A 13,469-nucleotide genomic window follows, 5' to 3' on the forward strand; every position below is an offset into this window, starting at 1 on the left:
GATTTCCTCTGTGAAGCCAAAAGTGCCTTGGTTCCAAAACATGCAGAGCATGTAAAACAGCGCCATCCTTAGGTGAATACATGCATGTGTTATATATTTTGCAAGTAATTCGTTTAGAAGAAATAATGTGATATAAGTCAATACGGTCAAGCAATTTATCACCATGTGAGATCATGTCATTAATATTTTATTACGTTGGTGAGAAACCTGTCAATACACGGTGTAATCAGTCATCCCTTGTGATATAATTTATTTTAGTCATCGCTTCTTCTGATGACATGTTTCAAGCTAACAACAGTTGTGAATGGTTTCTTCTCCACATAATGGACAACACCATATACGATTTTATGAGTTTGTAGATAAGTTAAAGACTACAGACATGGTCACTTCGCCATGTCCGCCAAAGCCAAGGCAGACCAAAGGTTCACCAGGGTTAGAATTTGTAGGCGTGGCTTATTTACCATTCCACCTCCAATATAAACTGTTTTCTTGCCTGTGTTCGATAGGTGATTCATGAACCACACTCAGAACGCAAGCTTGTTTACCTTGTGTCTCTGTTATAATAAAACACGTGTTGAATATTTACCAGTCGGAGTCATACCTAGCCAGCCCAATACGACCAAAGGATCAAATTAGTTTTTCATCAGCCTACGTTACACACTCACGCAACGCAACGCAAGATCATAGGCAGCCACGCATGCATGCACGCATACCATTAATAGTAGGAAAATAACCTAAATGTTTTAAGCAAAATAAAAATCTCCCAAGAGCAATTTATCACCTTAGCTTTAACTTAAACAGTTCAAATATGAATGCATGCAAAATACCAATTAGGCTCTGTGCTCCGTTTACGTTTGTGCCACACCAACCGACGCTGACCGTGCTGCTTATAAGACACCATCACACTTTGATCCACTATTAGCCTTGATTTCCAGTCTATCGGTCCACATCGTTCAAGAGACGATGAGACTAGAAAAGACCCAACGTTTTTGGACTGGCCAATCACAAGTCAGTGGTGGTGCTCCAACCGTGATTGGGTTAGGTTGGGATCGGTCATCTTTGCAGTTCGAAGTTCCAATAGACCTCCAAGAATAAGTCCCGACTCCTAGGCCCCGGTTCCATCGGTCAAATGTCTATGGAAAAGAATATGGTGCTCGATCGAAAATATGAATAGGTTTCAATGGAAACCGGGAAAAGTAATTATTTTCTGGTCCCGGTCTTTATTTGCCCTGGATTACACATATGTCGCTTTTTAACACTGTGCACATTGATTTCTCAATGTGCAACAGGTGTGCAGCCTCACCCAGCCCCAGATTCCGATCAGTCAGGGGCCAGGTGAGGCTTCTTAAACCAGCATCATCCACGCACACTCCACAGTTGCTTTGTCAAATTAATTACGAAAGAAAGTCATTGTAGGCTATATATTCTACATGTCTTCATTGTTGTTATTCTGGTCCTGTTCATATTCTGTTTCACTTCGGGGACTTTTAACACTTCATGTACACAGCTTCTAGGATGTATAAGAGAATGGAAATTGCGTTTTGGTAGATTTGATTCGTGATGAAACTCAAAACCTCTCGAAATTAGCTGAATGTGAGGGAGCTTAATCTATAGAAGCAGGTCATCAGACTAGACATCACAGTCCAAACTTATTTCATTGTTGTTTTTCATCCCATTTGATTTCATTATTGTCGGACCTCACTGTTGCCATCTAAAATGTTTGGTACCATAAAATAAATTCAAAATTCAACCGGTTAAAATCAAATTAGTATAACCAAGGGTACAGATATCATTACAACTTAGAATGATCAAATGATCTGCTCTAACAAACAGCTCAGACCAATGAGCAGGATACAAAGCGGTGACCTAAAAAGAAAACGTCAAGAAGTTTTTGTGTCTATTAAAAATATACAGTCAATTACATAATTTATTAATAAATAATTGTATATTTAGGGGGATAACTTGTATTGTTTCTCCGGAGATGGAGTGGTCTCGTTCCCTCTGTCCCCCCAGGTCCTGGGCCCTTAAGGATAACCACATGCATAATGGGGTTTACATGAAAATGCAGAGGTCTACAGCACAGAGGACAACAGCACTCAAGCATTTCCATACAATTGATGATTTGATGATCTAAATTAGTAAGGGGTTAAATGGAGGATTGGTTGGTTACCAGCTCTTCAGGAAGGCGATGACGAAGTGGTTGGTGTGCGAAATGTGTTAAAGGGAATTGTTGGCTCAAATATCAGGTCTGCTTAATAGCTCAGATAATGTAACAGAAAGATTGAGGCAGAATAGTCCCCACATTTTGAATAGTTTTTATCATATGTTTATATATATATATATATATATATATATATATATATATATATATATATATATATATACATGCTATTTTTTATATTTTAATTAAATGAAATAATAATTATGAATTGCTGTCGAAATAGTGAGCACTGCTCCGCCTACATGGACCAATCAAAAAGAAGACGAGGAAGACGAGAAGGAGAAGGAAGGAAGTCTTATAGACCAAGCCTCGGGAAAGAAAGAAGCAAAAGGTACGGTTTTACTTATTTCTGCAAAACCGCGTTAGCTTGAAGAGATCATGGATATTAAGCATATAATCAAAAATAGCTTGATAATGTAGAAGAAGCCCTACCTATGTAGATATACCGCACTGCATAACTTGACGTCAATTTCGGTTGCGCAATACCCTCCAAAGTCCAAATCATACACTTGACTTGGGATTGCACAGTTCTGCTGAACTGAGCTGACCTTATGCTCTTCCGTTTTATTATTTATTTCTGACTTTCTTTATTATTCTACACAAACTTTTGCTCCACACTAAACATGTTGACGTCCAATGAGCGTCTATTTGATGTTGCTTCATCTACGTCCCTCGGGGGTTTCACTTGTCGACCTTCCAAGGGAAATTATTATCTTGCTCGTAGGCCTACAACTCTTTCTTTATAGGTCCATACTGTGGCGAGCACAGCGGGACTCTCTAAATCGACGCCACTTCGACCTGGGCGGGACTTTACGTCCTACGTCACTTGATATGGGTTTGCATGTGTGCGCGTAGCCGTTTGTCTCAGGGATCTGTGCACGAACTCCCTTGCACTACAGATTACGAGCGTCAGTGTCGTACTCGATGGAGGGTGGGTGACGTTACAGTCTGTGATGATAGGCTATATTTCTACAAATTACTTACTATTACTAGCGATTAACATGACGAAACAACACGAACTAAGCTAATATTAGACTATAGCCATAACAGATAACGCCATACCAGCTAACCCTAACTATTTCTATTAAACTCTGAACCATTTTGCAACCGGCAACTGTGTGTTGGTGCGTCTTGCTTCCCACGTCTGCGTCTGCATCTTTCCCACTCCTGGCTAATAGTTTCAGCTTTTGTACTGTATATCAGAAATGATCACCCTGTACCACACTGCTGACTTGTTGATGTTTTGTGAGCACTCACGCATTTCTCTAGGTATCTCAGGTTTCCTACTGGAGTCATCAAAACTTTGGACTTTGTTATTGTAAGAAATATTTCTTCATCATAAACTACAAGCTACGCAAAATGGCATGCAAACATCCAGTCCAATATGAAAGAAAAAAGTTAGCTTCATTAAGGAATCGAACCCCTTATCCCCGCGTTAATGAGTTGTTATGACCACTAACCCATCAGGTCTTAGTTCATGCGATTCAACAGTTAACCACTTGACAATCTTTAAACTTCGGTTGCCTAGAAATTGTAAAGACAGTGATGTGTGTACATTGTGCGAGAATCCCGCGATGTGTGTGCAGTCCAAAATGAAAGAAAAAACCTTGCATCACTAGGGAATCGAACCCCAAATCAGTTGGTCGTTGGTAACTGTAAACAAAGAGATCGCATTTTGTTTAACTGCTAACTAACAAACGGGTTTATGCGTTCACTGAACAAAGATTATGGAAATAAAAGACCACTTTTCCATCAGAAAAATCATCAGAACCGTTATTACCAACCCATAGACACTAAAGCCAAAACCTTTCTCACATGCACACCCATCGCGAGTGACGGCTATGGGCACACTGTCAAAAACATACCCATCTCATTCGTATTTGGAGTCTAATTGGAGGAAACGTGTCACGTAGAACCATTTTAAGCCAAAATAAATGGAAAATGTGTGTTTTTTTTAATAATAACTACGGGATTCGAACTCATACCATTTTGGGGGGGAAATATTTCAAGTTGAGATTCCATTCCATTGTGTCGTTGAGCCACAGAGACTTTATCTGCTGCAGTACTAAAAACCACAACTAGTCTTCTTCCTAAGAGCAGGAGGCAGCCAGATCAACTTGTGACCCGACTGTCCATGTTATTATAGACCATGGTATTTGTCTCGTTTCCAAAAAGAAGAGGCCATTACACCAGTTATTCAAAACCTGATGTTGATTTTCCCTCCACTGCCTACAACCCAGCCAAAAACACTTATGCGCTCTTTCGCTATCATTTCGGTCACCTGATGTGGTATAGTCTCTTGCTCTGGATCGTCTCTTAGCAAAGCAGCGGGCTCGAGAATCAATGTGACGCAAGGCAGTATCACTCTGAGACACAACGTTTATTCAAATCAACAAAGCATACAGATCGTCCAAGGGATGATAACGCCCCTGACTAGTTATTTCAGTAAAATATACAATTGAGTGGTAATGGATAGAAATGGCCAGGAGACTGTTCTGGTAAGCCTCAATCAATATCAGCCTTACCAAAACATTTCCCTATACTTGACTTCCCTAAATCTTTTAACAGATGACCTGACGGAACCCGTTTCTGTGGGGAAAGGGGAACTGGGGAAAGCAGCACCTCAGAGGTGCTACAAACATCCTTACTGTAGGCTACTGACTGCGATATATATTCTCGTTTCTCTTTCTTTTGACAAATGTAGGCCTACTTATTGCAAGTCGCTTTTGAGAAAAAAACATCTGCTAAACGTAAACGCCCTAAATGTAGGTGGCCACTCAGAAAAGTGCTATATAAATGCAATCAATCGTTTGTTCCAAAAGCATAGTGTTTCTCTGTTTGTTGGGATTTGTGTGCCATATCATGTAACTTATCAATGTGTTCGGACAATCTCTGCTTATATCAGAAAATGTGCATATGTGTCATTCCCATGTAGTTTTATTAACGAATCCCTGTGATTGTTTCATACAAAGTATACAATATTCTTATTTTAACCGTGTGTGCCACTTTTCTGCTCATATAGGCTACTTTACTGAAATAACTAGTCAGCAGCGTTATCATCCCTTGGACGATCTGTAGGTATGTGTTGATCTGAATAAACGTTGTGTCTAAGAGTGGTACTGCCTTGTATCACATTGATTCTCGAGCTTGATGCTTTGCTTAGAGACGATCCAGAACAAGAGACTACACCACATCAGGCGACCGAAATGATAGCGAAAGAGCGCATAACAGTGTTTTTGGCTGGGTTGTAGGCAGTGGATGGAAACACAACATTAGGTTTTGAATAACTGGTGTAATGGCCTCTTCTTTTTGGAAACAAGACAAATACCATGGAATCTCAACTTGAAATATCCCCCCCCCCCTAATGTTATGAGTTCGAATCCCGTATTTCTATTTAAAGAACATACATTTTCCATTTATTTTGGCTGAAAATGGTTCAACGTAACAAGTTTCCTCCAATTAGACTCCAAATACGAATGAGATGGGTATGTTTAGTCATTTTATTTAATACAAATCAAAGAGGCATTCGCAAGGACAGCTACGAGTCTTTTCCCGATTTCCAACAGCTGCCGTTGTGAGTACCAGATTGACTCGGCTGCCAGATCGACTCGGGGTCCTAGATGCGCAATAATGACGCACTTCCTGTAAACGCTGTCTTTCAAATGCGCATGCGCGTTTCATTCATTCCCATGTTATTCCCAAGTATTAACGATCTCTTTTTGCTTTCTAATCTATGAATAATAATCTAATGTACAAATTATTGATGCCTATACTTGGGTAATATGTAAAAGAAGAATCGGTTAACTCCATTCACTGAACGAGGCGATCCACTTTATTTCCAGAGCTCCCAACACAGAGTCAAAACAGCGACCCACACGCAGACACTTCCGTTCTCCTCCTTCAGAATAAGAGTCCCTAACAGGAACTGGGTTACATATGCATTCATCAGTGCTTTTAGACGTGTTTCCAATGGCTTTGTTTGTGTGAAAGAACGGGCTGCGTTCAATGAAATCAAAACCAAATCGGATTGAGCCTTCTTTTTATATCCATGATTGAGCCCCTTTTATAAACAACCCTTCCTGGTTTGTCCGCTGGCTTGTGTCGATACGTCAAGTGTTGATACGTCATCTGTAAGAGCAGGACCCCGGGTCGATCTGGCAGCCGAGTCAATCTGACACCCACACCGCAGCCACGACAACAAGCGACGCATTCGGCTGATGGTCACCAGTTAACACGGTCACCAGTTGAACTGAAACACCTGGTTGCCCAACAGGCTGCTGGGTCGGTATGGAACTATTTGGATTTATAGCGCCTTCCTGGTTCTGCTTCACTTCTGTAACTGGGAGTGTTTTATGAGGGGTTGCACCACGGTGACGCACTCATGTCCGCGGGATAGGCTACCATGTTCTGTGGGGCACGGGAGCTGCGATGCAGTAGTAACGTGTGGGCTCACGTCTGGTGTTTCCCTTGCCGCTCGATACAATATAATCAAATTACAAACTACTAGACCTAGTTTCAAATTGCACTTTAGTGATACAATTGCATATTGTATTTGTTGAACTCTCAATTTTTTTGTCCAACTGTTTGACATTATTAAAATGGTTTGCATGGTTATAACTCAGTTCAAATTTAGTTAAGCTATTCAACATTTTATACATATTAAACTATAGGCCTTTAGCGGTTTTACACCTGTCATTTTATACTACAGCGGTTACCTAATTTTCTGCAGGAAATGCATTTCTTGTTCATATTATCATGTGCGGTTGAAATTAGATCATGCACCAATGTAGGAAAAACATATATTTGTATGCATCAGTACCAATATCTAAGATAACCTATTTTATAATTTGCTTGTTTTTAATGACAATAGCAGCTATTTGAAGCAGCTATTTTCTGACAGAATTTGATTTGACCATTACAGTGAAAAAAACATGCATCAGAAAGCCTATCGGTAGCTTTTCTCTTGGGTGATAGTGATTCATCTTACCATTAGGTGGCAGCAAACCCCAAAGTATATAGTATATATATTGTTTTCATCAAAAAGCTCTATGTAGTAATGATGCCACCGTGATGCCAGGTCAAAGTGAAGACATTGATCTAGCCATCAAAATAGCTTCCACGTTGACCTCTGACCTCTAATGCTTGTTGGTTTTCCCTTAGACTTTCCCTCTGTTTGATTGGCATGTTGCCTGTGCTGGTCGTCCACGGTGGGGCAGGACAGATCCCCAAAGAGCGGGTAGAGATGGCTTCTGCAGGGGTGCGAGCCGCGGCCCGGGCTGGCTACGCTGTGCTGCAGGGGGGGCGGAGCAGCATGGACGCAGTGGTGGAGGCCGTCACCAATTTAGAAAACAACCCCAGCTTTAACGCAGGTGAGAGACTATACCCAAATTCGGACGACGTCATCTCATAATACCACTTTGTACCTCAAGAAGTGATTGCCGTTACTGCAGTGTTGATGTCTGCCAATACTGCACCTTGGAGTCTGCCTTCAGTCCTACACAAGCGGATGAATAGGTAGCGCCCCCAAGAGGGCGTATTCTAACCTCTTGTCAATCATGGCTCTAACCGGGTATTAGAACACTACAAGGAACTGGTCCAAGACAAATTCACTGTAAACAGTAAGGGGAACCGAGCACTTTGGGAGGGACTGTGCATTTCCTTGTTTCTTACAAAGTTTCTGATTATGTACCGCCCTATATTTTGTGGAGGATTAATTTGACATTAATTGGACAAATCTTAAATCCGTAGTTTCACCTTTCAACATTGAATTGAACAAAACTGAAACTTGGGAAGAAAAAACCCTCACATAAACACATATAACTTGTGGCTGAGCAGGAATAGGTAAATATGTGTGGTCCACTGCAATCTTTACACCTGGCCGCCATGTGGCCAGCCAATCAGCAGTGACCAAACCAACACATACAACCAATTAAACACCAACCTAATTTATGCAACAGTCAAACTCGGACCACAGGCTAGCACAGAAGGATACCTGAACGAAGGGAGAGACATCAACGCAAGCACGTATAGCATGAGTCATATCAAAGCTGTGTTTGTCTATTCGCATTCTTGGCTGCTAACCCATCAGCAAAAACAATATACAGTTTAAAAACCAACCAATTCTACCTTTGACTCAAATGTTTAATTGAGGTGCCATCACAACCTATAGATTTCTGGGTGGCCTCCCTTGTAGGAGGACTGCATAGGTAATGTAACAATGTTAAGCTTTGAGGAGCTTATGATTGCATACTAGCGTGCTTGTAGGAAAGTGTGATGCATAAGTCCTCCTTAGTCATAGATCCTCCACCCTCCAAGCAGATTTGTATCTATGCTCTGCTCATGCTATGGCCTAGAGAGGTATGCACTAATGTTGCAAGGATATGCTCTCAAAGCACTAAATTTATGTCAATGAAACGGCTGTCAAAACATTCTATCTGCGGTAATGATCATGCATTCCTTTATGTTATCTGAACTATGGATGTCGCCTTTATGGAGAATAACAGAGCAGGGAGTGAGCAAGGCTGGCGAAGGTTTTTAATGTATCCTGTGAGATGTTGTGTACTGACAACTGTTGACCGAGTCTATAGGGAATACTTTACTGTGTAGTAAACAGATACTCAAAACCTGCGATTACATAAACAAACAACTTCAGGTAAGGCTTTTATTTCTGATGGCACATTCAGTAATACAGTTTGGGTCTTACGCTGTATTCATGTCATATCTCTTATTACCATGGTAGGCTATGGCTCAGTGCTGAATGTTAAAGGAGAGGTAGAGATGGACGCCATTGTGATGGATGGACGTACGCTGGCCAGCGGTGCCGTTTCTGCTGTTCGAAACATAGCCAACCCTATTCAGCTGGCCCGGCTGGTCATGGAGCAGGTACAATGTCCTGTTTAGGGTGCAAGTGATTTGTACCACGCTTATGTCATTTAATAAGCAAATAGAAACGCATCTATGTTCATACAGAATGCACACACATTACGGCAAAAATCGGACCTCATGAGGGTTAGGGTTAGTGGGAATCGTCATAATAAACAGCGGTAGTCATATATTGGTTTGGGCATTTAATCACGCATCGTTTTTTCAGTATCCAAGTAACTTCACGCCGTCCTTTTATCAATATTTGTGATATTTACTCAGTGCCTGTTTTGATATACCTTTCAAGATACTCATAGGGTTGCTACAGCCTTCCTAAAGCCTGTGTTGTCTTTCAGACCAGCCACCTATGCCTGACAGCGGGGGGTGCCGGACAGTTTGCCCGGGCCATGGGGATGCCGGAGGTCCCGGGAGACTCCCTGATCACTGAGTACGCCCGCATGCGCTGGAAGAAGAACCTGGCCCCCAACGCCAACCCTGTTGAGAGTCAGATGTGAGTGGGGGAGTTGTTTTGCGTTTTGGGACGCAATGTGTACTGATACACTTACTGACTCTGCGTCTCAGAACTACCAAATGGAGAACTTTGATGAGTCGTAACTGCTGTGTGTGCACATGCGTGTGTGTAGGGGAAAGATGGGTACGGTGGGAGCAGTAGCAGTGGATGAAGACGGGAACATCGCCTGTGCCACGTCCACGGGCGGCATGCTCAACAAGATGGAGGGCCGAGTGGGAGACACGGCCTGCATAGGTCGGTGCCGAAATGTCTTACAAGCAACGTTTTTAAACAAACAAACAAATGTATTTTCTTCAGCAAGTAGCCTTTCGGTGGAGACACTGTTTATGTCTCTGGGAAAATTATCCGCTTATCGCCAAAGGTGTCGCAAAAGGACAAAACGGAAATCTTGAAGGTGAAAATCTTAAGTGTGTGTGTGTGTGTGTTTGTGTGTGTGTGTGTGTGTGTGTGTGTGTGTGTGTGTGTGTGTGTGTGTGTGTGTGTGTGTGTGTGTGTGTGTGTGTGTGTGTGTGTGTGTGTGTGTGTGTGTGTGTGTGTGTGTGTGTGTGTCAGGATGTGGGGGCTATGCTGATAACAGAGCAGGAGCAGTATCTCCTACAGGCCATGGAGAAGCCATCATGAAAGTGACGCTGGCTAGACTCATCCTGTTCCACATGGCGCAAGGTACACACACGCTCACCCTGGATCAAAAAGGCCTATCAACTTCAACAACATGCATGCTCATACAACAAAGCCCATATTAAAGCTAGAGGAGGGTTTTGGCTGAAACTGCAGCCTGGCTATAGCAAAGGCAACTAAAACTCCAGGAGGGTTTCACCATGTCATCTGAATTTCCAAGTTGCCCCATTGGGAATTCTGGATACAACAATAGTAAAGAAGCAAGCAACCAGTTATTATTATTTTTATAAAATAGTAAAAAAAGTACGAGGATGGTAAATTTGAGTGTGTGTGACATGGCGTGAAACCCTCCAATAGCATCCATGGTGACTCTGTTTCCCATATTCCCTCTCCTGCTAGGCATGTCCCCAGAGGAGGCCAGCGACCTGGGCCTGGCCACCATGAAGGAACGAGTGGAGGGGCTGGGCGGCGTGGTGACGGTAGACCCCCAGGGCCGATGGGCCGCCCGCTTCACCACCACCCAGATGGCGTGGGCCGCGGCACAGGGGGGCACCCTGCACTTCGGCGTGTTCTCCGGAGAGGACGTTACCCAGGACATCGGCGACCCCAACTGATGGATGAGCAGCGGCGCCGCGTTATGTTTCAGAGGCCGAGGTGTTTATCCGGATGCTTTTATTTTTGTATTATTTGCGAATCACCGATCAAGTCGTTATTATTTGAAATGAACAGGGGAGAAGCAAGACACACTGGAATGTGGGGGCCTGGGGTATTTGAGATGAGGGCCTTCTGGACTTCCATTTCAATACTAGAGACCTTATTACTTTTTAAACTACTTGATTTAAATGGCTGCAGGACATTTCATGTTTTATTTCATTAGTTAGTTAGAGTGAAAAATGCAATATTGTATTGAATATATTCGTATGCAACTATGTAAAACAATACATTCATGTTAAGTTTAAACTGAAAGTCTTTCTAAATGATTATTGTTCTTATTTCAATATGTCGTGAAAAAAATTGATTGATAATAATAAATCCTCTTTAAATTTTACATTTTGTCATTTGGCAGTCTTCTATCTAGAGCAACTTCCATTGTGTCCTTATAACGGAGCAGTTGCATTTTTGTCCACTGGCTAAAGCTGTTCTATTCGCATTTGGTAAACTGGACATTGGCACTTTCGTCCACTGGATGGGGCTTTTTCTACGAAGATGAATGACAACAATTTTGACGGTTGTTGGCTTTAATGACAGTTGCGGGAGATTACCTATATCAATTAGGGTGGCCTATCAAATGTATTTATGCATGTCGAGGTTAAAATATGACATGTAGCCTTGAAAAGGTAGCCAGCATCTTGGAACCTTTTTCAGTAAATTTAGAAAATTGAAGTTCTGACAAATGATCACTAATCCTAAACTTTTGGGTTGTTCATCCTAAAAAGAGCTCACTAACAGCCTTCCCTAAAATCATCTGAAAATAGATCATCCATCGACTTATTTATTTTTACTCATTCACCTTCAGGTCACATATGTAGACAAGCACCTTAGAAAGTAGCCGAACACTAGATTAGACCACTAGGCCTATAAATAGGCCCACTATGTGTCTTGGTGTTTTGGCCTGTAGCCTTCAAGAGATAATGACATTTTCATATTTAGTATAGTACTATGCAGGCCTATTTGGCATTTGTCAACATCGCTTCAAAGACCCCGGAGTTGAGCAGGTCAAACTTGGTGCAACAGCGCCCCCGTTCCAGCAGGGGAGAAAGGGGGCTGGACTCGACTCCGTCTTTTCCTTTTCCTACAAAACCCCACGGAGTTGGCAGCCGCGGAGATCACAGCTGGGACACTCGGGGAAAAAACTAGGGAGATGCCGGGCATAGTGGACGAACTTGCCGCCCCGGTTTCTTGTATGTATTTTCCCACATTTGGCTCATCATATACAGACGAAGTAGCCTATATACGATGATATTGTGTGTATTTATCTCAGGAACGTTTTTTATTTTTGTAAGCTGTCTTAGTTTTTCTTCGTTTAAAAAAGGAAAAAGTGCATTGACTAGTCTAAAAGTGAATTAGAGAACGGGACAGGACCGGTGTTCTTGGCCGGTGCATCGGCGCAGAAACGTAGCCTATTGGAAAGGTAAGCGTCCGTTCACTTTGCTCAGTAACCTGCTCTCTTCTTAGGTATGCATTGTTGATTAAATCAGTCTTCATGATGACTTCAGGCTGGTTAATGATATAGTACATCATACAACATACTTTAAAACGCTTTATATGTTGACCAATACATTGTCAGTTGGGTCGTCTGGGACTGTAGGCTACTTTATTGGGAAATTTTAACGGCCTGCCTTTTTGCATTTGTAGTTGGGCTGAGATCACTTGAGATAAACTAGACAGAAAGTGAGGGGGAACTATAAAATTATCAGAAGTCTTGGTATTTGTGGTGAGGTAAAGAGAAACTGAAAGCAATTGCAAGCAATAGTCCTAATCTGAGCCGGTTTAAATGCACTGCGGAATCCTCGGCGGAGTAGAGTCCGGAATCTTGGCGGCCCACAGCGTCTTTCCCATGGGACGATGGGCCCGTTTGGTTCCCAGGGATGTGGGACTCTGGAAACACAGAGGACAGTCATTCGCAGAGTGGACCCAGCAATGCAGGCCTCTAGAAAAGGGGAAAAGAGTGACTTGTACAATAACATTGTTGAATAGTCGTCACAGCAAATCATCGAGTAGACACGTCAAAACAACTATTTTTGTGTGTCAATATTTTGTAGGACTATATAAGATTCAAATATTATTTTGGGGTTGTGAGTGACTGAGTGACTGACGGACAGATAGACTGAGTGATAGACTACGGTATTTATTCTACACAATTTGTTATTCAAGATCGTGTGTGTGTGTGTGTGTGTGTGTGTGTGTGTGTGTCTGTGTGTGTGTGTGTGTGTGTGTGTGTGTGTGTGTGTGTGTGTGTGTGTGTGTGTGTGTGTGTGTGTGTGTGTGTGTTGGGGGGGGGTGTCCCACCATAGTTGTTTGTGTTGACCCAGTGCTCTCTGGGCTCTTTGTGTTTGAGGAGGGGTCTCCGGCCGTGCTGGGCCGTCTTTGGGAGGTTCCCATGGAGATGACAGCGGCCACTTCCTGGCTCCTCATTCCATCAGAACACAGGGAGAAGGAGGAGGAAGAGGGTGAGGAGGGTGAGGAGGAGGAGGAGGAGGAGGAGGAGGAGGAGGAGGTAGACAGGGCAGGGAGCTG

General features: G+C 42.6%; 1 protein-coding gene across 2 annotated transcripts; it reads left to right on the forward strand.

Moving 5' to 3' along the window:
- Nucleotides 1-2,444: 2,444 nt before the first annotated feature.
- Nucleotides 2,445-11,284, forward strand: asrgl1 (asparaginase and isoaspartyl peptidase 1). 2 transcript variants are annotated; one of them, XM_056609677.1, is made up of 7 exons: nucleotides 2,445-2,552; nucleotides 7,382-7,590; nucleotides 8,961-9,103; nucleotides 9,439-9,593; nucleotides 9,727-9,848; nucleotides 10,167-10,277; nucleotides 10,632-11,284. In XM_056609677.1, the coding sequence occupies exons 1-7, from the start codon at nucleotides 2,464-2,466 to the stop codon at nucleotides 10,844-10,846; spliced, it is 1,044 nt and encodes a 347-aa protein (XP_056465652.1). In that variant the 5' UTR covers nucleotides 2,445-2,463; the 3' UTR covers nucleotides 10,847-11,284. The 2 variants fall into 2 exon arrangements, with proteins under 2 accessions (XP_056465652.1, XP_056465653.1); XM_056609678.1 differs by lacking the exon at nucleotides 2,445-2,552 and adding an exon at nucleotides 5,700-6,506 and having other exon boundaries at nucleotides 10,632-11,281.
- The last annotated feature ends 2,185 nt before the right edge of the window (nucleotides 11,285-13,469 follow it).

This window comes from Gadus chalcogrammus, chromosome 15, assembly GCF_026213295.1.
Source record: "Gadus chalcogrammus isolate NIFS_2021 chromosome 15, NIFS_Gcha_1.0, whole genome shotgun sequence".
In the NCBI taxonomy this organism is placed as follows: domain Eukaryota; kingdom Metazoa; phylum Chordata; class Actinopteri; order Gadiformes; family Gadidae; genus Gadus; species Gadus chalcogrammus.